The sequence below is a fragment of the Tachypleus tridentatus genome, chromosome 12 (assembly GCF_004210375.1).
Source record: "Tachypleus tridentatus isolate NWPU-2018 chromosome 12, ASM421037v1, whole genome shotgun sequence".
Lineage (NCBI taxonomy): Eukaryota > Metazoa > Arthropoda > Merostomata > Xiphosura > Limulidae > Tachypleus > Tachypleus tridentatus.
This window is the reverse complement of record NC_134836.1, coordinates 108,549,246-108,575,295: the sequence shown is the minus strand read 5'-3', so window position 1 is coordinate 108,575,295 and position 26,050 is coordinate 108,549,246. Positions and strand designations below refer to the sequence as shown.

Below are 26,050 nucleotides of genomic sequence, written 5' to 3'. Positions count from 1 at the left end.
AAAGCCATTTTAGCTCTGGTATCCTAGTTGTAAATACCTCTTTTTGTGCTAGTTACAAACGCTTCGTTTTATTGAAGTATTGGTTTTGGATTTCACGCAAAGCAACTAAGCTATCTGCGCAAGACTAGAGGGAAGGCAGCTATTCATCACCATATACCGCCAACTCTTGGGTTACTCTTTTTACCACGGCTGAAAGGGCGAGTATGTTTGGTGCGACGTGGATTCGAACCCGTGACCCTCAAATTATGAGTCGAACGACTTAACCACCTGATGTATTAAACTGAACATTGTATGTATTTATAACCGTCTCCAACTTCAATATTATTTATCATAGTTTTACAGGGCCTGGCATGACCTAGCGCGTTAAGGCGTGCGCTTCGCAATCCGAGGGTCGCGGGTTCGCGCCAAACATGCTCGCCCTCCCAGCCGTGGGGGCGTTATAATGTGACGATCAATCCCACTATTCGTTGGTAAAAGAGTAACCCAAGAGTTGGCGGTGGGTGGTGACGTCTAGGTGCCTTCCCTCTAGTCTTACACTGCTAAATTAGGGACGGCTAACGCAGAAAGCCTTCGTGTAGCCTTGCCCGAAATTCAAAAACAAGCAAACACATTTTTGAAATTGCATATTATGAGCACTCTATGACCAAAAAATTTAATGTCTCTCACGTTAAAATCCCTTATTTCACGCATGAGTTGGCGGTGGGTGGTGATGACTAGCTGCCTTCCCTCTAGTCTTACACTGCTAAATTAGGGACGGCTAGCACAGATAGCCCTCGAGTAGCTTTGTGCGAAATTCCAAAAAACAAACAAACAAATTAAACCCATTTACTAAAAAAAACACAAAAAAAAACACACACATTAAAATGTAGAGGTGTTTAACGTGCAAGGAAGTAGGGCTACGTTATTTTAATTGTGTTGCTTTTATTCTGCTAGTTAATCGCCAAAAGTTGATGGTATAGATTCGTGTGGGTACTATTTAATTGTGTCGCCCTATTACATTTAATCAACTTACCATAACTCAGTGGAAGATCGAAAGTTGAGTGCGCGACTATTGAGTATTAATTCTGATATCTTTGAATTGGTTTAAGCGAGAATACATAATTAAGTATCAATTTGATTCACGTATATTTTTAAGCTAGTAAAAGTTGAAGACAAGTGTTGTTTATTCTGAAGTCATACTACATCTTGCATATTGTTTTTTTTTTTTAATTACCTCAATCATTACAACGAACAGAGAGAATAATAAATAATATAATCATTTGTAAAAAGTGAGGTCGTGGTATCTTCCAAAACGAAATAGAGGTTAGTTTGTATTAGGTTCAAACTTACTCGCCAGCTTAAGGATATCCAGGAATTTCAACGGTATGAGAAACGAGAAATGTTAAACTGAGTTAAATTTTCAGTATTTTATTTTTGTGATGCATAATACATTTAATTTAAAGCAAATTTCAAAATCTGATCATCATGTTAAACATGAGGTATGCTCTTCTCGAGCAAGTTACAGAGAAGGACGGAAAGCAACTGCAGTGAAGGTACTCGTAATTTATTACCATTAAACTGTTTTATTGAATTACGATTCATGTTTCCTTATTCCATAAGCTACGAATTTATTTCTAACACTAGTAATAGTAACACTTGGTCATTCAGTTTTATTTTTAATAGTAATGAGACAAGGTAGGTGTAGCCTAAGAGTTAAATCTACGACTTTGAAATTTCATGGGCCTATTAGCACTAATGGTTGTAATAGCTGATAATTCTATTATTTATAGTTTAGACTTACGTCTTTACATCTGAACTTTGAAGTTTAAAAAGTTCAAATTTAAGTCACATAATGATAAAGTTAAACTTGTAGAAAGTAAACGATACTTTGTGTTACAAAGTTGTTTACAGTTTTAGTCCTGCCTGTGTATTTGCATTTACTTTTAGATCAGTTTTAATATGTAATATTGGTTAACTCAGACATAAATTAGTAATAAAATGAGGCCTTTAAGATTGGCTGTTGTTACTGGCAAAGGCATTTTAAGTCATTGAGCAGAGGAATGAAACTCATAAAAATTACAATGTACAAATAATCAGTATTGCAATTTATCTTAAGTATTATCCAAACACAATATTTTAAAACAAAGCTATTTTTTGGAACCATCTAATATGTTAATATACTTGAAACTAGTAAAAATAAGTTTATATCACTACTTTAAATTAAATAGATTCTAAGTGTAGATGCAGACCAGTTAACACTATATGAACTGATTAGAAGACCTATAATCCAGAATACTGAACATAAATATTGATCAATGGTATTCTTTTACAGTCTACAGTTGTACATCATTGTTGTTCTAAAAGATAGTTACATATTACACAGTGATATTTTTCGTTTTCAAAAAATATTAAATCACAACAGATTAGCATTATCAGTGATGTTGAGAAAACTCACTTGTAAAAGACAAATATATATGTAGAAATGGTTCGTTTGGGTTGAGAAAATGTTTTACGTAAAGGAGCAAACAACATTTCGACCTTCTTCGGTCATCGTCAGGTTCACAAAGAAAGAAAGAGGTAACTGACTGGAAGCTGGCCACATGTTTGAAAGGGGTTGTGTAACTAATCACACCCTCTACATCCCAACACTCAGTTTCGACCGAAGAAGGTCGAAATGTTGTTCGCTCCTTTACGTAAAAAGTTTTCTCAACCCAAACGAGCCGTTTCTACATATATAGATTAGCATTATGCATGAGTTAAAATCATGCTTGGGCCTGTGTGTTAAAATATATCTGACAGCAAATGTGTCCTTTAAAGTTTAAGCACAAACAGAAAAGTTGTGGCTCACCCATTAAGTATCTGTAGTGAACTACTCACCATTATCTATATGTGGTTCACTGGTAGGGTTTGAACACATCTTCTCCCCATTACTTTTGACTGTTTGCTCCTGGCATTTCAAATTATGGTAAAGTGCTCTAATTGGTTGAGTGTGAAAAGCCAGGCTGTACAATATATAGGGTATCAGATGAGGTAGTGCTGGTTGAAGAAGTTCTAACTTTGAAAAGTTTGTGGAATCAAGTGTTACCAGTAAAGTTACCAGTCAAATGTTGGTAACTTCCTTTGTGATACAACAAAATTAAGATCATTCATGAAATGAACTTATGGCATTTTCATAGAATAGTTATTGATAAAATTCAGGTAAAAACCTCTAACATAAAGAAAAGCTGGTGCATTTTGGTAACACTGTGTTCCAATAATGGCTTTTATGTCAAAAATATAACCTAATACTGTTGTTAGTCTGTGCACTGAAAGTGCGAAATTTATATAGAACAAAACTGGAAAAATATTTCTTGGTTTCTTAATTTACAGTCTCTGTTGATTAAAGAGGCCTGTTTTTTATTAACACTATTGGTGATGCCAAATAAAAGTTTAATCCAGAAATGATTTAATATTTAATCATTATTTTTACTTGCATCTTAAATTTTGTGTACTTGGCTCAAGGCTAGGTGATTCCACACTGATTTTACTTCAGGCTTACATTAACACTCACTATACTTATAAGGTCCTCTCTCTACCATCACTATGGCTACTTTTATACTCATGTTTGTTATTAAAATCATTATGGACAGATAGTAATCAAGCTGTTCCCTCTGAATAAATGCATTTTAGCTTTTAGGTCTCCTCCTATTTTGAGAAATCAAGTGTGATGTGACCCACACTGGATTCTTATGTAGATTAGATGAAAATTTTAAAAATGTAAGTTACTCAAAAATAATTGATTTTATTGTCATTTAGGAATTGTCACTTTCTCCAGCTGTGTAAAGATGACTCTGTCAAATCCTTTACTACCTACCTGGATAAAATCCTGGATTTACCACCATAACTAGTATTGTGTTTTTATAATGTTGTGTTGAAACACCTTCAGTTGCGTGGTGGGTTTAGAATTTGTATTCTTGGTTATGTAATAATAAAAAAAAACAAATCCAGAGCTTTTATTTTGGGCTGTTCACTATAACTTGTGTATTTAAGTATTTCATTTTAGTATTAAAAGTATCACTAATTTAGTAAATTAATTAATAGAAGTTTCTATTACATTTTCAAAAGTGACATTTGTTGTTGTTTGGATGCTGAGTGTGAAGACGGAAGCTCATGAATGGTTCCATCTTTTTATACTGTAAAATTTAAGGGGGTAAAAGCAAAGTGCAGTGTCTTGTAACAGGTGACAATCTGTGAGCACATAACTCAATAGAAAAAGCTGTCCATATGTCTCAGGAAATACTGCGCTGCATAATTAAAATGGAGTTTCCTGGAAAAGTGACAGAAGTGACATGTAGGTAAGTTGCTTCCAAACCATGTATGTTCAATCATAACACCTCAAGTAACAGGAAAATGGAATTGATTTTCATGTTCTTCCATATGTAGACCTTCTAGTCAAGTTGCTAGACATAACATGCACAGATGTTTGTGTGAAATCAGTGCTCAGAAACTTTCTCATATAAGAGGTGGCTTATGGAAAGCAAGCAAGGATAAGCTGCATGCTTTAGACAACCTTATGATGGAGCCTTTCACATTGTTAACTGTGGTCAAGATGGAATTCCATCAGATAAATGTGGCAACATTGGCTGTAAAAATATTATGAGGCTCCAAAATTATTTTAGTGTTATGTACTCAACATGTGTATATATCTATGTAGTCATTTGTCAAACATTACGTAATATTATTTATGCCATAAAACTTGTTTTTGTAGGTTTATACTATCAACCAAGAATCCTATTACCTGTTAATTTTTGGAGTTCCAGCTGTTGGAGCAGCTCAGGAACTTCTTTATGAATGTGAACAGTTTGGACATGTTAATCGGTTTTCTCCATTAGATGAATATCCAGCAGAAGAATACACTGAAGTGTATCTTGTGATGTACTTAAACTTACAAGATGCCAGGTAAGAGTGTAGAGTTTTTACACTTTAGTGATGATATACTAAAATAACTGATTGAGCAGTAGTTTTATCTTATATTTATGAACACTTATTTGTTTACTTTTTTTCAGCCTGATAGAGCAAATACAGTGTATGTGTATAGAATGTAAGAACTATTAAAGTCAGCTCTTTTTCTTGCTGACTCAAATAACCCATTTTCAATGTAAAGCAAATCTAGAAACTTTCTTGAACAAATATTTAAAGCAGCATAGATGGGTTATAATTAATTTGTTTAAGGGGAAAAGGTTAATGATATATAAATTATAAGGCCAGGCTAGATTTCAGTTTTTGTTTTTTTATATTTTTATTAATGAATGAGGTAACCTAGATGGGCCAACAGGCCACTTATTCTCTTTTAAGTGTAATGTTGTGTTATGTATCACCTAGAGCTAACACCTTCATATAATATGTTCTGTAAGCTTGTAAATAAAAAAGTGATACACTTGGAACTATTTTTTTATATCGATTTTCTAAGCTTAATGCTAAATTATTATCCCTAGCATTCAGGTTCGTGGTTTTAGTCTTATTATTTTACTTAAATTTTACTTTGTTTCCTGTATTTTAACATTACAGAACAGATTAAAACTGAATATATTGCATTCATTGAGGTCTCATCATAACCTTTTACAAGATTATAATAACCTTTCAATTATAAATTCAATTTTTGTGAATAGTTGCCATAATGAGGTATTCAGTCTTAATTTCTGTCATTTGTATTAAAAAAAAAATTTAAGTGTGACTTTTCCCACATAAGATATAATCCCTTTATGTAGTCACTGACAGTGGAATTGTATTTTTGATATTCTTGCTCAGTCATTTCATTTGTTTGTTGTTTCTTAAGCAAAATGTCATTCTCCACAAAATTAGATAAGGACTACAAAAAATGGTTTGCCTTAGTAATGAATATCTTTAAACCGTAATAATGCTTGATTACTTGTAATTATTACTGCAACAAAGCTAATTTCTTATGCATCGTAAAGTTTTAACCATTTCCGTAAAATAAATTTTTTGTGTGGAATTAGAGGTGTTTTGAAAAGAACAAATACTTTTGTAGTGATCTCATTCAAACAGATACCTAAAGTTTAAACAAACTGGGGAATGTCAGTGTACAAGTTGCTTTTATAAATGAATGTTAAATAACTTTTAGCACTCTGCTGAAAACAGACCAATAGCCTTTAAGTTTATTGGTAGTTCTTTAACTTTTTTATCAGTAGGATTATATTAGTAGTCATTTAATAATATCTTTATCATCTTGCAATTTGTGAAATTAACTGATAAAATTTCCAGTACCTTCTTATGTTTTTTATTTTTTCAGTGTTACTGAATAAGCATTGATAAGTTCACAAACTTTACTCTTAAAAGCTTCTCCATAATTTTTGTTTCTTCAAAGGTTAATGAAACTGCTCATTCTCTTCACTTTAAGCTGTACAAACAATGTAGTTTTCTTCATTTCAACTTCATGAGCTCCTATTAAAGTTTATAAACTCTGTATTATCCTGAGTATTGGATGTGTTTTTTTATGTAATTTACATAATACATCTTCAAAGTAGATTTGATGTTATGTGATAAGAGGCTTTCCTGGTCTTTTTTAATGTTATCAGTAACTTTTGTTACCTTATTTATTATTATTTTTTTACATTTTCACACTTTGGCTTTACAGTTTTCAATTTCAAAAAGTTAGTTCAGTCAGTTGATTATTTTCATGATGTTTAACATGTAATCAGAATTTTGATTAATTGATTGTAGGAATAATTGAAAATGGTAACAGTCAGAAATGGTAATTTTGAGAAACTTATTTAATAATTGCAATTATTTAATTAATTTACATGATGCTAGGCCTGGCATGACCCGGTGGTTAAGGCACTCGACCCGTAATCTGAGGATCACGGGTTCAAATCCCCATAGCACCAAATATGCTTGCCCTTTCAGCTGTTGTGACATTATAATGTGACGATCAATCCCACTATTCATTGGTTAAAGAGTAGCCCAAGAGTTTGGAGTGTGTGGTGATGACTAGCTGCCCTCCCTCTACTCTTACACTGCAAAATTAGAGATGGCTAGTGCAGATAGCCGTTGTGTAGCTTTGGACAAAATTCAAAAACATACATACATGAAACTGATGTAAACCAGTGCTCAGGTGATGAATTATATATGATTGGATCACTCAGTTATAACTTGTTATAGCAGGTTTCTTTTGTTTGTGGGTTCTTGATTATGTAATAAAATAAGTACAATTTCCATGTGACTCATTTTGATTGTAAAGTATTTGTTGTTGTTATTCTATAGGCTCTTTTCACTAATAAGCTTGACTTGGGCAATTGGAAGGTCTTATCCTTCCAAAGTAAAGTTGTGTACCATTTTGTGATATTAAGTTTGATTTATTGTGTAGATTTGTGTTTTAAAATGCTTTAGTTAGTGTGTGTACTTCATTTAGGAATGCCAAGAAACGACTTGATGACAGATCTTTTTTTGGGGGCAGTATTCACGTGTGTTATGCCCCAGAGTTTGAAAGTGTTCAAGACACAAGAAATAAACTTCTCGAGCGACGTAAAATTGTTTCTGCTAAAACAAGACACTTTACTGGTAAGTTTGTAAGTTTACCCAGTGAGGCTCAGCTTGTTATAGGAAACCAACTCAAATCTTTTAAGAAATTTATTAATGCAAAAGTATGAATAGCTGGTATTATGATAAAAAGTACATTTTCAATATGAATCAAACAGTTTTTTTTTGCATAATTCAGTTATTGTGATTGGCAGTTAAATCATAGGTGAATCTTGAACAGTGTAGATGTTATTAGGTGGTAATTTCAGTGAATGGTTATTTCATTTTATATCACAGAATAATGTGAGATTTATTTCTGTCAGTGAGTGATTTAGATTTTTCCAGTTTCGTGTTTTTAAGGCAAATTTCTAATGTTGTAAGTCTTTATTTTTAAACTTAGAAATACGTACTAGATTTATTTTTGAAGACAGTTAGGTTCTTTGGGGTTGTGTTTTGTAACTTTGAGGCAACATAAAATAGTGCTCAAAAAATTAAGTGCTAGAAAGAATAGAATAAAACAAATGTAAATAAGGACAAATACATGTACTAAAGATATTGTCATAAAATATGGGTGACATGCTAATTAGTAAACTAATTAAAATTGTGTATAAGTAGATCTGGGCAATTAATGAAGTTGAAAATCAGTTAATTGTAAGGCTTACTAAATCATTACATTCAATTTATTGATTATTGTCACATGAGACTTTGGTGTAGTCTTTGAAAACATGAATGCTAGGAAACACCAATTTCATTTTGTTATTTTTGTGACACTAATCACCTTAAAATCAAAGCAATCAAGCAAAAAACCCTAATGTAGCACCTACTCTATTAATTATTGACATAAATGAAACAGTAATTTAGCAATTTGATTGTCTTGAAATGTTCTCTGTTGTCATAAATATAGTATTTGTGTGTTGATTATATAGGAATCATTGGTTGTGAATTAAGCTGTCTACATTAAATGTTGTAAAAGTCAGCTAATGTTTGGTGTAATGCTTTGAGTTTAGTTAAAGAAGAGTTCTTATAGAATGCAAAGTGGCTATTCAGACCAAGTTCATGTGACTACTATTACACATGCAAAAACTATTATATGTTACAGGCTTTTGTTATCTAAAGCAATAAATAAATCTAGAAACAACAAAATTATTTTTGTTTACTGTGCATCAATACAACTCTTAGATAAATCAACCCATTAAAATGCATTTCTTAGTGGAAGATATTTTTTGTCTTTAGTTTATTGCATTGTGGAATGTTAGTTTTAATATTTTAATCTGATCTCATTCATTAATTATCATAAATTTATCATAAAATGCATATAACAAAAGAGGAATTTATTATTTGACAATCTGCATGTCAAAATACATTTTAAAATGTCTCATCATAGCCATTATTTTGCACTATTTTCTCCATCCAGGAGAAAGTTAATAAATTCTATGTAGTGTTATCTCACTAGACACTTTTAAGTGTTAATAGGAGAAAGAAAGTATCAAAATTGAAACATTGTGTGCTTCCATTGAAGTTTATAACAGATAACACTTCAACAGACTTATAATTTTCTAGGTACAGACACTTACATTATCTCATTAGATCTGTATATTTTAGCTTGTTTATAAGATAAAAGATTTTCATAAAAGCCAGTTTATTTAACCTTGCTAGAATCAGTTTTTATTAAATCTTCTTTCAGGAGAAAAGGTACAGTCAGGTAATGATGGAACCATTTTATCATTAAAGGAAGGATCCTCATCATCCTCACAGCATGAGAGAGCTCTTTCTACAAGTTCCACTGTTCCAAAGCAGCAGCCTACCACCTATATATGGGCTGGAAAAGAGTACACAGTTAATAGTGCAGATGATAATTTGATTACTCCATCATCATCATCACAGCCTGAGACAGTAAAACAATCATCTCTGTTGTTACCACGTTGTGTAAGAGAGCAGAAATCATTTAGAACAGATTATCATGGTAGTACATCTACAGATGTGGAAAGCCACTCAAAATCTAAGGTTCCGAAACTAACCCAGACAATGAACCTAAAAGAACCTGAACAGTTTTATAGTTCCAGCTATGATGATACAGTAGCATCAATCAGGAAGAAGCTATCCTCGGTGGGTATCCAGAATCCATAATGCCATCAAAGATTTTTTTTCATATGTTTGATTACTGTTTTAATTATGTATGTTGGATAATTAAGTAAGGTAGTCATCTGGTGTTTTTTTTTAAATATTTTACATTGCTGCTGAACAGTGGGTGTGCCCATTCACTGAAGTTTTGTTATTTTGGATCAGAATTAAAAAAAAATAATTTTAAGAACATTATATTGGTAAACATAAAACTAATTTTATTAAGAAGCTCACTGTCAAATTGAAAAAATAAAGAAACTTGTGATTCTCTTTTCACCCAGCCATAAGATCATTCTAATGAAACCGTAACTGTTTAACTCTTTTTCCTGTGGTATTATGTTTTGTAGCCATGTTACATTTTTAGACTCAGTATAGATAATTGAAAAAAATATTCATAAGATTGGTGATGAATATATAGTGTTAAAATATGAGATTGAATACAATGACATTGTTGTAACTGAAACAAACTTATGTATATATGTCATTTGAGAGTTCTTTTGAACCTTGTGTGCTTCAAGAAGTGAGCACTAGTCTTAAGTTGTTATGCAATTCTTTTTATGTTAATTTTTAGTGAAAACATTTCACGTGTGCTCAACTGTCATGTAAGTCTTTGGTAACTTCTTTTATAGTAAGAACTCAACTTATCAATTTTACTTGTCTTCCTTTATTGGCTACACAAATTGCCTTTCATTTGTCATTCATATATGTTTTGTATTTCACTGCAGAGATTTATTGTTATTTATATTGCTGGTTTGTAATATATACATAGACACACAAATTACATTTGGTGAAACTGTTTTATTAAATTAAGCACTAATGATGAAAGAAACATCATTCAAGACAGAAATCTTGTTTTCCAACAATCAGTGATGTCAAGAAAACCCACTTGTAGAGAAATATGTATGCAAAAACGGCTCGTTTGGGTTGAGAAAATATTTTACGTAGAAGAGCGAACAACGTTTCGACCTTCTTAGGTCATGAACCTGACGATGATACAGGTTAACATGTTTGCTTCATGTCTGTTATTAAATGTCAGACATGAACCTGACGATGACCAAAGAAGGTCGAAACGTTGTTCGCTCTTCTACGTAAAATATTTTCTCAACCCAAACGAGCCGTTTTTATATATATTGTTTTCCAATAGTTTGGAACAATTTTTGTCATACATATGCAAATGCACTTAAATTCTGGCTTAATTAGTTTGGATTTAAATGGTTTGAATTTGGAAAACTGGCAAAGTATTGGAAACCACCATGCTTAATATTTGTGACAGAAAGTCTTGTTCTCTGCAGCTGTTTTATTTTTTAAATTTTCAGTTTCGTCATTGCAGGTTTCAAGTAAATGATTTGAAAATGTAGGGTTTCAGTTCTTTCATTTTCTGCAAAAGTGGCCTTTTATTCAACACCAGACATCAGCAGAGCTGGATGATAAGACAAGAAATACACCTGTTATTAAAATAACATGGATTATTTAGTTAACAGCTTACAAGTTTTTGTTAACAGTCAAGACTTCAAATATTAGCCTATTGGTTTATAGTTCTTTGCCAATTTTTGGTCTTCAGGGTTTAATGTTTCATTGGTGATGCTTTGTATTTGTGTCTAAAAAATCCTAGAATTAGTATTCTAGTTTTAAATTACATTGTTAGTAAATGTTAGGCAAGTTCAATTAATGAGTATGCAGATTATCAGGACCTCTAGTGGTGCTTTAGCTAAAGATTATTTTTAAACATTCCATTTTAAGAACATTTGCTGAAGAGGCAGCCATATTTGATGTTATTTGTAATGTAGTAAGAAATTCTTTTTGCATCAAATGTTTTGTTATATTATTGACGTTATGTACAGATATTGTAAGAAATTAAAATCTTACAAGCATGGTGTATGATATTTATTATTTAATTTTCTGAAAGATAATGACAAACTTTATTTTGGTAGTTTTATATAGTAAAAGAGTTGTTTTGATCATTGTAACAGTAAGATTCATGTTAAAACTCTTAAGTGGACATGTATCAGAATAACTGGAATAGTAAAATGGTTTCCTTTTAACAATATCAAATGATTGTCTCTCATGAATTTCATATGTAACTGTATGCCATAAGTTTGAATGGTAGTTATCATTGTCTTGGGAAGTTTGTCTTTTCAGGTCATTGAGATGTTACTTGCCATACCTTAAAAAGTGCGAGAAGATTTTTGTTAGTTACAAATTTGGAGTTTAGTTGTTTATATCATACTTAAGAGTCAGTAAATAATTTTGCTGTTCTTTATTCCTTGCAATTAAGTTAAGAATGTATGTATTTATGCTTAGCATTATATGTTTGCCTCATAACTTCATTAGGCCTAGTTTGTAAATATGAAAGTGTTGAAATAAGCACATAGTATTTGAACTAGTAAATAAGAAACATCCAGTTTGCTTTACAAAATAATTTGTGAGTCATCTCCCACTTTGGTAAGAAACCCCTGAAACAACTCTGTTTAACAGTATCTTTTTATTTTAGGTGAGTACTCCAGTAAGGCCAGTGAATCTAAAACACAAGAAGTAATGACACAAGAACAACATTAAAAGGTATGTTGTCTGTATACTGATAAAGCCAGATAAAATATTTTATTTTATTAGTAACAAATTAGAAAATAAAGATAGAAAACAACAAATGTTTGAAATTACATAACTGTTTCATAACTTCTGGAAAACTCAACATAATAAGCAAACAATTGGATCTTTTAAGAACTTAATGTTGAAAATCACACTTCACTGCCCTTATTTTATTTAAACTCTTTTAGGAACAAGTACACTATTATTTCTGATTAACATAATTAAATCTACATTAAAGTATTGTTGATTGGTGGGATCTATTAAATATTCATATCTACCTTATTGCTAGTTCTGAGCACATGTTAAGTGCTACCTACATTAATATTTATTTTGCAATATGTACAAAAGTAGAGGTCAGTGCCTCCACATGTTTGCTTATTTGGGAAGAATAACAACACAAATTGCCACAAGTTCTTGTATAATTAAATTATTAATCAGGATTTCCATCATGTAATTCTTCCATTTCAAGTTAACTATCTCCTGAGCTTTGCTATGATTGATGCACATTTATTTTTCAATTGTAATAGAAAGCATGATCATGCTGTACCTGCAGTATATTAAAGTTGGATTAAATTTTGTTGTTCTCTGTAAAATTTAAAGGCTTATTACATAATTTCATTATTTAATTGGTATTTCTTGTATCACTTCAGGGAAAAAACAAGATTTAATTTTGGATTCCAAAAGAACTTGTCAAAATATGAAATGTGTTGAATAATATTAACAAAACACCATAACTTGTTCCATGGTTTTTACTTTTTATTAACGAACTCCTCAAGCATTGAATACAAGTTTAGAATCTAATTTTCATAACTAATTCAGATTATTTAACTAAACTTGTAGTAATGTTTTAAGTGGCCAATATCCAGTACAACTGTTTACAGAGTTAATGAAATACAGGACAAAAGTTTAAATACACTACCATTCAGTAAGTGCAACTTCAATAAAACTAGATATCCAACCTAATCTTACCTAAATATATCCATTTCTGGTAGGTTGGTGGCAGGTATTTAATTAAACTGTTACATGTATTGTTCTAATTAACGTAATTAGGAATAAACTTTTATATAACAAGTACCATACAAATTTTATTGTTCAGCTCGCAGTTTCAGATTTTGCTTTTTGAAGTCACTGTCACAAAAGTGATGTTAAAGGTGTGTCAGAATTAAATACCAGTTTTTAATAAAGGAAACTTCTAGATATGAGTTTATGGACTTAACAGTCACAGTGTGTTGTTTAAGTTGGTGCAGTGACAGCCTTCAATCACTTATTGATTTGGAACATCGCAATAAACTTGGTTAGAGAGTGTACAGGAGTTTCGTTCTACTAAAAACAAAAGCAACGGATACAAGCTTGCACCAAATCTTACAATCTACTATTCTATGTGACATATTTTAAACCCACACTTTAACTGATTTAAGAGTACGTTACAGCGCGTGTGTAAATATGGACGTAATTACTTTTAGTAAATTAAACAAAACAAGCATATAAGTTTGGTACTCATATTCATATGTACCATTTCCCCCATACATAGCCAGGTAAATCAATCTATATATAAATTTCATCATTTAATGTAACCTTACTTTGGGCTATACAACTTACAAGTGAAGTCAAAGTCCAGCTGTTAGTTTTGAGCAATAATATTTAAAAACTAGATTCTTTGCATCATTTTCATTATAACTTAAACAAGTAATGGTTAAACAGTGTCTAAAATTTAAATATTCTTCCAATTCTGTATATATAAATAATTAACACTTGAAATTTTGCATAATGCAACTTATCCCCTCACCTTCTATACATACTGAGCAGCATTAAAAATGCAACAAGTAATAAAAGGTGTTGAGCAATAATGTTGAAAACAGTTCAGAAGTTCAGGTCATTTTAAACAGCATGATCACGTGTTGGTATTTAAACCTGTCAAAACTTACCCATCCCTTGCTGTCGTACATAATGTGAGAGTATGGAAAAACTTTTGAATGCAGTAGACACTTTTTCTTCAGCCTATAAAATGCCAGGTTTTAAAAGTTTAATTTTACCACAGAGAAAGATGCCACGGCTGATGCAAGAGAGCAGAGATCGGGTGTTCGGGATGCTAAGGGCAGGGATGACACCAGCCAGGGTTGCAGCACACTTTGGAGTGCACCTTCATGCACATCCACAGAGGGCAAGGGTGTGTACAAGTTATTTGAATGTTCTGGACAGGTCTCCATATTTATGAATCCCATCATACATCTCTGGGACATTCTGGATCCTGCCCCCAGCTCTCTTGCTGAACTACTTACAACATTTCTGGCTGAGGGGACATCATCGCCCAGAGGCAGACTGACAATATGGTGACATCTCTGCCACGCAGGATCCAGGCTCTTCTGGTGGCAAGTGGAGGACATACCCATTATTAGTGTTCTGGACTTTAAAATCCTGATTAAACTGTTTGTGTGTAGTGCAAAGACATGATAATTTCATGGTATGTTCATTCAAAACTTATGTTTAACCTATCGCATTAAAATTGTTTAACTGCATGTAAGTTGTGTTTTTAATGCATCTCAGTATATACAAATATAAACACACATACACACATAAATGGATAACGGTGTTGATTATCTGTGTGCATTAAGAAAAGCTAACTTGTGTGGTGTAGTATTTTGATTCATTTGTTTTGGGCATGTTAAAGTAACTTTTAACCACTTGCTTGATTTATAGTAGCCATATTGATGACTGATTGTCCCTTCCCCCTTGGGAGTTATATTTTAGTATTTAAATGGAATAATAGAAAGGTCTTCCATTTTCTTATAATTTTATTCTTTTAATTTAATCTAAACTATCATACATACTAAATTCATGTTGTTCAACATGGTTGCCACTCGCCATGCGTAGCAAATTGGTGCTTCTACCACCAGTTTTTTTTTTTTTTTTTTATAATTCTACCAATAAATAATTGAAAGCATTATTCTGTATTTTTTTGCCTCACTATACAGTTTTGTTTTTTTTTGTCATGTGGCAAAAATGTTAACATATTCTCTATAATATTTGCACTTATGAAAAAACTGTTGGACACCACTGTAATGAACAAAACTTAAAACTGACCCCACTCTGAAATTTTACTTTTGCTTACAAGTTATATAATGCAAAATTAGTCACAACAATTTCAAAACATCAGAAGCTTACTAAATTTTTTCCACATAATTTCCTGGAAAAGTTCCAAATAATCCTGTTCTTAAAGAGGTTCCAACATACCAGCCATCATCACACTTTTCCATTACATAAATGATATCTCCACGAATTATCTCTAGTTCATCTTCATGTTGTGGTTTGTAGCCATAAAGACCTCGAAACCTATTCATAATAAGAAAGACAGACTGATTGAAACTAACAATGAGTTAATGTGTGTATGGGTATTCTTTGATTTATGAATGTAATGCATCATGAAAGAATGTAAATTGAAAATATTTATCACTGTTCTAAAGGTAGAAACATTGGAGATATGTTCCTGACCCTAACCTTTTGGCCACACCAGTGTAACATTTTCTCCACTATAACATATAAATACAGTTACAGTTAATAAAAAGAATTTTCATCCATAGCACTGAAGTGTATTTGAATTACAGAGTGGTGAAAAATAACTTATAATAATGAAATACCTTTAGTTACTAATAGAGAAAAATAGCAGTTTAGCTGTTTGAATTTTCTAATAGTGAACAGTTGTTTCATAATATGCAGAAGTTTTGTTATAGCAAGAAATGTGGAAGGAAATTGAAAAACAAAACATTAATCAAGGAATACCTGTACTTTATAAGGCACTAAATTAAAGTTAAATTCTGTTATTTATCAGATTCGTACCGTGCTATGATCTGACAAGAGTTGTGTGTATGTGATGTCAGATTACTACAGTTTAATCTGATAAAAAATTAATTTCATTATATTTTCAGAGAAATATAGATAACTGAAAATTAATAGTTTAGACCTCTCAATGTATTGAGATATCTATCTGCTATAATTTAAGTATTGTTAGAAGCTTGTGTTGAATTCATTGATTTATTTTCAAATGAAGTGATAAATGGTAGTGGGGTAAGTTGTACAATAAAAACCTATTGATTCATATTCTTTCAATTTTACAGAATTTTTTGAAGTAGATGATTTAATTGTAATTTATTTTCTCTTCAGTTTATAAAGGTGATGAGTGTTCCATCCTGTTTTTTAAAAAACAACTATGTAATATAATTTGATTATCTAATGTTTAAAATAAACAAAATGTATTCCTTACGGTATGGGCTCATCAAAAGTGTTAACATGCAGAATTTCCATCGGAGGTTGATTGGTTTGGCTTTGTGAAGGTAGACTTAATAATGGGAGATCATATTTCTGAAAGAAAGAAATCTGTTGTAAGTTTCTTCACAGATTAAGACATGTTCAGTAATTATTTGTCACAACCTTTATATTTATTGTTTTCATGTCTTTGTTTCTCTCTCTACATGTACTTGAAAAAAACAAAAGAACCATCAAGTTATAGATATACATTTTTCAGTTACCAAAATGAAAGCCTACAAGCTATGAATGAAAGTGAAATTTGTTTTCTTAATGCAAAATCACAGCATTGAAACAGTCCAATAACATATCATTCTTCCCTGTTTGTGAATGTCTACATCAGTGTTGTGTGTCATGAAAAAGTAATTATTTAACATTTTTATGTTTATTATGTCTACCCTGATTGGTCTAGTTTTAGTTCTGCATGGAGTTTTGAAGAATGTTTCCTGAGGGTGATACTAGTGTGATGTGCTTAGTGGGTGAGAAAGTCTCATCCTGAAGCTGGTCCCAGATGTGTTTTGTGTGCATGTTAGGGACATGTGAAACTCAGTTCTGCTGGCTAGTGAAAGGCTTAACAGTAGTTATCATAAAACACAAAGTATTCAAAGAACTATTCATAACAATATAGAGAAACATCTACTTTGTACCCAATTCCTATCAACACCATTACAGAGCTAGCCCCAAACTTGTCATGTTATGCTATGGAAGTTAACACAGTATTTTTCAGTTTTGACTTTTTACATGAAGGGCTGTCATACTTGTGTGTGTATTAAATTTGTATCTATTTTTTCATGTTTACAAATCTAGCGATGGCATCTGGAGAAGTGGATTAATGTACAAATTAGTGTAGAATATACATAGAAATAAATACTAAGTGTTTTATGTCAATTAGAAAATACTGTACATTTTTCTACACATCACATAACTGGAAAAAATCAATGAATTGTAAGGAAGATCTAAGAAGTGGCAGATTAAGTCAGTAAACTGAAGTAAGTTTGGTTTATTTATGTATAACACAATGAGCTGAAATTAAGATAATTTCAGGTTTTGGAAAATTGTTTACCTGATGAACATATAAAGCTAAGTAGCACTAGCATCACATGTTGTAACATACAGTGAACCCTAAAATTACAAAGTTTAAATACACCTCTAAAAATATATTTCACACAAATGGAAACAAATATTTGGTCAGAAGTGAATTAAACGATTGTCACATTTATGTTTATGGGAAGATCCAACAAATATATTGTTGTATCTACTACCCATGTATTCCCCTACAGAAGATACTAGAAACAAAATGAGTAGAACATAATATTTATGGCAAGTGTTCCTACCTTTGTTAAAGATACAGACTGAGATTCAGGATGGCTTATTTTGTTGTTTTGTGTCTGATGAAGACTTGCACTACCATTTGTGACTGGGGTGCTGAAAGTTGGACAAGAATAGTCAAAATGTCACCAATACACAAAGTTAAGCAAATAGAATGAGTCTTGGAAAAGTTCGAAAGAAACAAATATTAAATCACACTGATTGTAATATCACTAATTGTGTGATGGTAAAAAGTGTTGTTCAGTATTTTAGGTATAAACATTTCAGAAAAAAACAGAACAAAAATTAATATATTTTTACTTTTTTTTTTAAAACATGCATTGTAGATGCAACAAAAGCAGTTGATTGTGTTAAAACTTTTCTAGTTATAAATACTTATGCTTTGGTATTTATTAAAGAATTATATGTAGTTTATACTCACTGGGCAAGGCTTGATAGTAACCTGGGAGATGATTTTGGAGAGATTGAATGAGCATCTAGAAATATGACCAACATAGTTCTGTTATCACATGCAGAACAGAATTAATCTACTGTAGGCTTCATATTACAATAACAAGTAATACAAGTGCTGTCTGTATAATTAAACAGGTAGGGGAACAGAAATAACAGCATGGGTATTTTTATGACTTCAAAGTCTCTTGGTAGCATCTGTCTAATAAAAAAACAATCTAACAATTACATATTTGTCTAGCAACATAAAATGCACCTTTAGCATTTTGAATAACTCTTCTTTACATAGACCAACTTCTACAAACCTAATACAACTTTGGGTGCAGTACACCATATATTGCACATTTTCTCAATTCAGCTATTTTTTGAATTTCTTGCTTGACTTGATAGAAGTAACACTTCAGTTTCATATTTCTTGTGTTTGTTGGTGTATATATTTTAGTAAGATCTCTAGCATTAATCGTATTAATATATTGGTTTGCATAATTCTCAATTAGAACTGCTTTGTATTTTTGATAAAAAGAATAGTACATCACAAGTTTGAAGAGAAAAATAGGTCTCTTTCCATTTATGTTAGGTATAATGCAAATTTTGTTCCTGGATAATATGTGTTATTTCTTAATTGCTTATGTTGTAAAAGTACAGAAAATGGCCATTATTCCTTTCACTCTTTGCTTTTGTGACCTGGGTAATGAAATTTAGAAATTAACCTATTTTCTATGTAAAAATGGGCAAATTTGCACATTTTCATTTACATAAGGTCTGAATAAAACAACATATAAATCAAGATTTACATGTATTAGTATTAAAGTTATACAAAAATGAATAAAAATGTTTAGAAGTGTGTAGTTTTTCAAGATTTGCAACTGTAATGTAAATCACTTTCACGTATCAGCCCTGAACTAGTCTCCCATCACGTTTTCGTTATACGCTCCTTGGTAACGGAGTTCAAAGTCCAATATATCTTGGTGGAAGCACTCACTTTGCTCCTCTGAGTATGTTCCCTAGTTCTTGAATTTATCAAGGTGAACGTCAAGGATATGGACTTTCAGGGACATCCTGTAGCTCATTTTGCTGTAGTTTTTCACAGAAGCCTCAACCAGTTCCACATAATTTTTGGCCTTGTGATTGCTCAAGAAGCCCCAAACCACTGAGATAAAGCTGCCCTGAGCTTTTTTCTCCTTCCTACTGAGGTTCTTGTGGAATTCTGTGCACTCCAGGATAATCTTTATTTGTGGTCCAACGAAGACATCAGCTTTGATCTTTGCCTCAGACAGCTAAGGGAAGAAGTCTCAAAGGTACTTGAAAGCTGCAGACTCTTTATCAAGAGCTATGACACATTCTTTCATAAAACCCAATTTTATGTGCAACATCTTCTGAAGACCCACTAGTGGCTCACACTTCACATTGTGCCTCCCCAAAGAGAACTCGGTCCGTTGTGGCCAGTGCTTCCTGTTGTAGTGCGCTGCAGTGTACCTGCTGTCCCAAAGGCAAAGATAACAGGGAAACTTGATAAAGTCTCCTTGGAGACCCATCAGGAATGCCACTATTTGGAAGTCTCTGATAACCTCCCAGCCATACTCATCATACTTCAAGGCTTCTAGTTAGGTCTTGATGCTGTTGTATTCCTCTTTGAGGTGCACTGAATGAGTCGGGGGAATAAACAGATACTTATTCCCGTTATGAAGTAGCACAGCTTTGAGGCTTCTGGATGAGCTGTCAGTGAAGAGACACCACTCATTTGGGTTACAGGCAATTCCAGTTGCTCACACAGACTGGATACATTGTGGCAGAAGCAGAGCCCATCTTGACAAGTGAAGTTCTACGTATTCTTGAAAATTCTTGTAAGTTCTATAAAATTCTCTATCAGCTACTCAGCACTGAATATACCTGGAATATTCTGGAAAATGAGTAAATTTGAAAATATGACTACCAAGATCACAAAAGCAAAGTTTGAAGAGAAAAATAGGTCTTTCCCATTTACTTTAGACATAAGCAATTAGGAAATAACACTTTCTGCCCAGGAACAAGAAAAAGTAAAAATTTGTTACATAGCATAATCATTGATGGTAGTTTTCTATCTGTATCATAATTGCAATTTTTGGTTTTCCAGCCTTATATTTTCATTCTCTCTCTCTCTCTTTTTTTTTTTCTTAATAGGTCATATCTACCTTCATTGTATATTCCACTCCTGGTAATATTATTAAGGTGTGAAAATCTGACTACATCTTTCGTGCAGACTTCTAGTTATTCATTTTACTTGATTTTCTTGTGGATTGTGGAAAATACCAAAAAATTCAATTCAGTATATTTTCAAACTGTTCCCATCTGTCTTGTATGTTCACAAGTGGCCTGGCATGGCCAGGTGGGTTAAGGTGTTTGACTCGTAACCTGAGGGTGCAACAGGTTTGGATCTCTGTCGCACCAAACATGCTCACCCTTTCAGCTGTGGGGGCATTATAATGTGATGGTCAGTCCCATTGTTCATTGGTAAAAGAGTAGTCCAAGAGTTGGCGTGGTGATGACTTGTTGCCTTCGCTTTAGTCGTACACTGCTACATTAGGGATGGCTAGTGCAGATAGCCCCGTGTAGCTTTATGCAAAATTCAAAACAAACAAAATGATTTATGCTTTGAACAAGGTATGAATAAACTTTTCAGAAATAACGTATACAGATATTCTAGATAGCCCTTGAGTAGGTTTGCGTGAAATTAGAAAACAAGCAAACAAACTGTTCACAGGTAGTTCCAGGCATTTTTTTAACTGTATCTCAGACCAGACTACATTGATAAGATAGACTGTCAGATGGTCATACGTCCTTTATATTATTCAGGAATTACCTAAACATCTGAGGTCATTAATGTAGTTCCTATTCTAGATGATATATTTATGTTACACTATTTAAGTGTTGTACAAGTTCTTTCTTAAAAGATCATTTTCATACTGCTTTTCTGAGTAAACTATAATGTTCCCTATATCCCATCAAACTGGTATGCCCAGATAGAATCATTTTTCATTGTCAGTGTAATAAAATGGAGTGAAATTACAGAGTTCATTATGGACAAATAGGTAGTCACAACATAAAAAAAATATTCTGTCAATATCCACCCAAAATTGAAGTATACAAATAACACATTTGTAAACATCTACACCTAATCTATTTGATAGGAGGGGATCAGGTATATGAGTCCCAAATAAAATGAACTGAATGTTTTTAACATGACCCCCCCAACCTCCTATTGAAGGACTTTTAAATTGCTCTAATTATTCTTCAGAACTGAAATTAAGAGGAAGAAAATTGTTGTTTAGCATAAATAAATTTGGATGTTCTGATTACTACAGGAAACTGCAAGTTTTAAAACTTGTTGGAGGAACCCCAATTTTTATACTGTTTTTGTGGGATTTTCACATATTTAAATGGGGAAAGACAAGTTAATATTTTTAAAAACACGAATATTTTCATTTCCCCATAAAGAATAATGCTTGCACCACCCTGCCCCCCCAAAAGCAACAACAATCCTGGAAACCCATAATTTTTCCATATTTAACATTAATATACATTGTAATCACCTCCAACATTTATAAACTGTAACAAAACACCTTAAAAGGACAAAAAAGCCATCAAAAAGTAAAAATGTTTATACAGGTTTTAAAACATTTATCTGGGGGAATTTTATCTTGAAGCATCAGCTGCTTGGGTGGAAATTAGGTCTATCATGGAAGTAAATTATACATTATAATACACTACACAGACGGATTTTGCCTTTTCATGTCGTCTCTGCTAGTTGTTTTGTTTAGGTCTACGTACTTGAAATAGGTTATGATTTATTAAATTACAAATGTAGGACTTCATTGTTTGTTTAATGACAGTGGTATACAGTAGGTTTACAACTGATACCTTACTCTATTTGTATTCTTTTTTACTGATGGCAAACTTTAATCCTAGACTTAAAAAAAAAAGAAATCTTCTAATAGTTAAGAGAGTTTTGATTTATGTATCTAACCTTTGACGTTATTCCAACAGAAAATATTATAAGTACAACCTACAAGAATTTTAAAAACAAAATACCTTACAAATTTTCTGTGGCAATGTTTCCAACATCTTAGGTAATAGTCTTTGGCAAAAAAAAGGTTTTTAATTCTTTAGTACTAGCCAATAGACTCCACATGTGATTTGGATGCTTTATAAGATAATGTAATTTCAGTTTTAAGAAAACATTAAGAAACCTACTTGTTTCTCCAGGTTCATGGAGTACATCCAAATACGCTACTGGCACAATACCCTTCTTGGTTCCAATTCTTCCTTCGTACCATTTCTGGTCTACCTTTCCTGTTAGTATTACAGTGTCCCCCTAAAAGGATAAAATAAAAAAAGTTTCACACTGTCTTTAAAAAATTTTTTTTCATATTAAACGTTTTGCTGATAAGCATATTGTCCTAGTCTTAAATGACTTCACACTGAATTCAAATGCAAACCTACTGTACATAGATATACAAGTGATATTATACTATAAATAATGTATTGGGTGATTTTGTTTAAGATGCTGTACACTTTTTGCTATAGCATTTTAAAATTGTTCACAAAGGTATATTGTAAAATAATTATATCAGTAATTGGTCCTAAACTTATACAATCAACTGTTATTAATAACTTCTCAAAATAGTATTTTAAAGTGATGTCTGTTAATCTTTTGTAATCAATTTAAAACATAAGCAATTCAAAACTGAAGTACAGATATTACATTGTCTTTTTTTTTTTTTAATTGTTACGACTATGAGATTACCCTGAACTTTAGATTCATTACAGAGGTACGTGAACTCAAATTGGCACCACATTAATAAATATACACAACATTTATACAATAAATCAAGCAACTCAAAGGCTGGTAATTTACAAGTAATTAAAGGAATTGCTTCAGGTTTCTGCAGAAGTCTGGTAGCCTTATGAATGTGTGTACACATTGTTTATTTATGTACAGTTAAGTGAAATTTTGTTAAATTGTTCAAGGAATTGATGGCACCAGATGGTCACATACAACTGACAGAAAACAATATCTGAAAGAGATACTTTAAAATGTGATAAAAATTGTCCCTTTTCCATGGAACATGTAAAAGTTAGACTTTTCATTTCATCAGAAACTTCGATTGTTAAGGCTAAATAAAAAGTGAAGTGGGATATCCTTTAATAAATTTCTGTATAAATATACTTAAGTAAACTTTGTAAGAAAGTTCAGTAAAAAACATACTAAAATGTAGTTAATTACACAACTAAACAGGTCGTTATTTGGTATTTTCAACCTGAATGGGACTGTGTGTGACACATGGGATATATGACAGATTGGGGGCCCTGAGGCTCTTGCACAGTCAGCCATATACATTTATAACTAATAACCAATCAAAAGCTCAATACCTATTCTCCTACTGTTAAGTTAGTGGTGGGATTAACTGATAAATTTATAACTCAACTTGCAGGTGAAGTGTTTGGTTTGTGGACTTGAACTTATGATACATACAGCCTGAAACACTAAACATAAGGCCAGGCTAAACTGTAGAGAAGGTTGAAATTTAATTAATGCATTATATATATACACGTAAGTATTGTAAATAATTAAAGTAAACCTAGCGCGTTAGTTACAAGTCTATACCATAACAACAATTTTTGGGTATTGCTAAATCATGAGTTGGTAAGAGAACTGGCAGTTTTTAAAATGTATAATAATAAATTAGTTGACTACCAAAACTCACAAAGTGTTTTCATGATTAGTGTTAAAATGTTTTAGTACTGATGCTAATTACTTGATGAGGTATTACAGCTGCTATGGTATTTAACTATTTTTTAATTTGGTCTTTTAACAATATTGCTTTTTCAAATTATGACCTGGAAACTAATTTAAATTTAATTGTTTATATGTTATTAATTGGTACTAAGAACCATAAAATACTGTTTATTGACGTAGGGTTCAATGTTTCCTCTTTTGAAATGAAAGTTCAGCTTTTTATGGTTAAGTATCATGATTGTTTGTTTTCGAGTAAAACCACAGTGGGCAATCTAACCTTGGGTTATAACATTACAAATTCATAAACTTATCACTTTCCCAATGGAGGACATCAGGATTATTTACACATCATAAAATTTGATAGAAAATGAGTCTAAAGCAAAGGTTTTTATTAAATGAAGTATATTAGATTCTTACATTGGCCTCAACAGTTACCTTTAATAACGAGAGTTCCACAGAAGTCTGAGCATGAAAATTATACTTTGCCCTTGCTTCACCTTCTGTAGCTTTATGAGTATGAAGAAGTGCATTTTCTGAAGAAATAACCTGAAACATAAAGTGCCCTAGATAAGTTGGTAATACTAATATAAATCTTGAAGGATTGGTGACTTTTTATGACAAATTTAGTTAAAGGTTTTCAACAGGGACACATAAGAACAGTATAATAAGTTAAAAATGACATAACTGCATAAAATTGACTATACTAGTAATATCTAACATAGACTTGCCTTTCTACATTTTAAAGTGATATGTGCACTGCTCATATTGTATCAATACACTTAAGTAACTATAGCAAACTCTACTACTATCGTGTCACTGTATTAGAGCAGGTGTAGTAAACTCTGCCTTATTAAGAATCAGTATTCTAGAATATCAATAAAACTGACTATTCAGTAACTTTTCACTTGAATAACATAGCTTTAACCTACAATTCCTATATTTTTCTTTGGTACATACATTCAAAGCTATTACAAGTTTAATAAATCTCAGATTCTGTAACATTATTCAACCATTTGAGCAATATACTTATTACTTAATCTAATAATATTTTGTATTTAACTTTCATGGAAATTAATATATTTCTCATCTCTTCTGAATTTATCTGACAAAACATTAAATTTCTTTTCTATATATACACCTGGTACACAGAATCAATAATAGTTTAATAATTAATATATTTCTTAAGTTCATCTCTTCTGAATTTATCTGACAAAACATTAAATTTCTTTTCTGTAAACAGGTTGTTTTATGAAACAGGTTGTCTGGTATTCACTTACTTATATAGACAATTTCATTTAAACATGTCTGTAATAATGAAATATTAAAATGATCAAGCCAATTTCAGATAACTGGACTGACTTAGAGCGAAAATGGTATTTTCACTGCTCATATTGTATCAATACACTTGAGTAACTATAGCAAACTCAACTACTCTTTGGTGACTACAGCAACCAGCTGTATCATCTATCTGTGTGCACAGAAATATTTCTGGCCATGCTGTCAGCATGCTTTGTATTCTATTTGTGTGTGTCGCATAACTGACAGGTTTTACTTGCTCTTAATTGTATCACATATTTTGTAATGAAATGCATATACATGAATATATTAATAGGAAACTAAGTGCTTTATTCAGAGATTTACCTTTACAACAGGTGTATTCAGTAGCATATTCTAAGATTGTTTGTACACTTACAGAACATTAGAAGTAAATGTTGACAAGTGATTTAACCATGGCATATCTGTTTCAGGTGGCCTTACCTCTACATATTTGATGGGAAAAATACCAGTCATTCCATGATGTTCACCTTGATACCAGTTCTTGTCAATTTCTTTGTGTATATATACAATATCTCCTTTGTTCAGGGACAACTCTCTGTGATGGTAGAAAAACACACACAAAGTTAATGTGTTGTAATACACATGATTATTTTATTGCAGTGGCATTACTGAAAATGTGTATTGATTGAATAAAAAAGCCATTTATTACAATAAAGA

The 26,050-nt window shown here is 31.9% G+C and overlaps 2 protein-coding genes across 20 annotated transcripts in view; one reads left to right on the top strand and one right to left on the bottom strand.

The window, feature by feature from the left end:
- Window positions 1–920: 920 nt before the first annotated feature.
- Window positions 921–26,050, top strand: LOC143234304 (uncharacterized). 3 transcript variants are annotated; one of them, XM_076471572.1, is made up of 6 exons: window positions 921–1,532; window positions 4,727–4,917; window positions 7,388–7,536; window positions 9,179–9,600; window positions 12,107–12,174; window positions 25,804–26,050. In XM_076471572.1, the coding sequence occupies exons 1-5, from the start codon at window positions 1,419–1,421 to the stop codon at window positions 12,149–12,151; spliced, it is 921 nt and encodes a 306-aa protein (XP_076327687.1). In that variant the 5' UTR covers window positions 921–1,418; the 3' UTR covers window positions 12,152–12,174; window positions 25,804–26,050. The 3 variants fall into 3 exon arrangements, with proteins under 3 accessions (XP_076327687.1, XP_076327685.1, XP_076327686.1); XM_076471570.1 differs by lacking the exon at window positions 25,804–26,050 and adding an exon at window positions 12,852–17,396; XM_076471571.1 differs by lacking the exon at window positions 25,804–26,050 and adding an exon at window positions 14,240–17,396 and having other exon boundaries at window positions 922–1,532.
- LOC143234300 (sorbin and SH3 domain-containing protein 1-like) overlaps window positions 12,179–26,050 on the bottom strand; it is a 76,402-nt gene continuing 62,530 nt past the window's right edge. For all 17 annotated transcript variants that reach the window (XM_076471565.1, XM_076471566.1, XM_076471567.1 and 14 more), the window contains 7 exons: window positions 25,814–25,928; window positions 24,491–24,601; window positions 22,510–22,630; window positions 18,251–18,305; window positions 17,835–17,925; window positions 16,460–16,557; window positions 12,179–15,531 (listed from right to left, as the gene is read on the bottom strand). In XM_076471565.1, coding sequence (XP_076327680.1) covers window positions 15,363–15,531; window positions 16,460–16,557; window positions 17,835–17,925; window positions 18,251–18,305; window positions 22,510–22,630; window positions 24,491–24,601; window positions 25,814–25,928 — 760 coding nt within the window. In that variant the 3' untranslated portion in view covers window positions 12,179–15,362. The remainder of the gene's footprint in view (window positions 15,532–16,459; window positions 16,558–17,834; window positions 17,926–18,250; window positions 18,306–22,509; window positions 22,631–24,490; window positions 24,602–25,813; window positions 25,929–26,050) is intronic.

Coding starts and splice junctions, on each gene's coding strand:
- LOC143234304 (XM_076471572.1), top strand. CDS start 1,419: ATGCATAATACATTTAATTTAAAGCAAATTTCAAAATCTGATCATCAT. Junction 7,537..9,178: donor TAAAACAAGACACTTTACTG/GTAAGTTTGTAA, acceptor ATCTTCTTTCAG/GAGAAAAGGTACAGTCAGGT. Junction 9,601..12,106: donor TCAGGAAGAAGCTATCCTCG/GTGGGTATCCAG, acceptor TTTTTATTTTAG/GTGAGTACTCCAGTAAGGCC.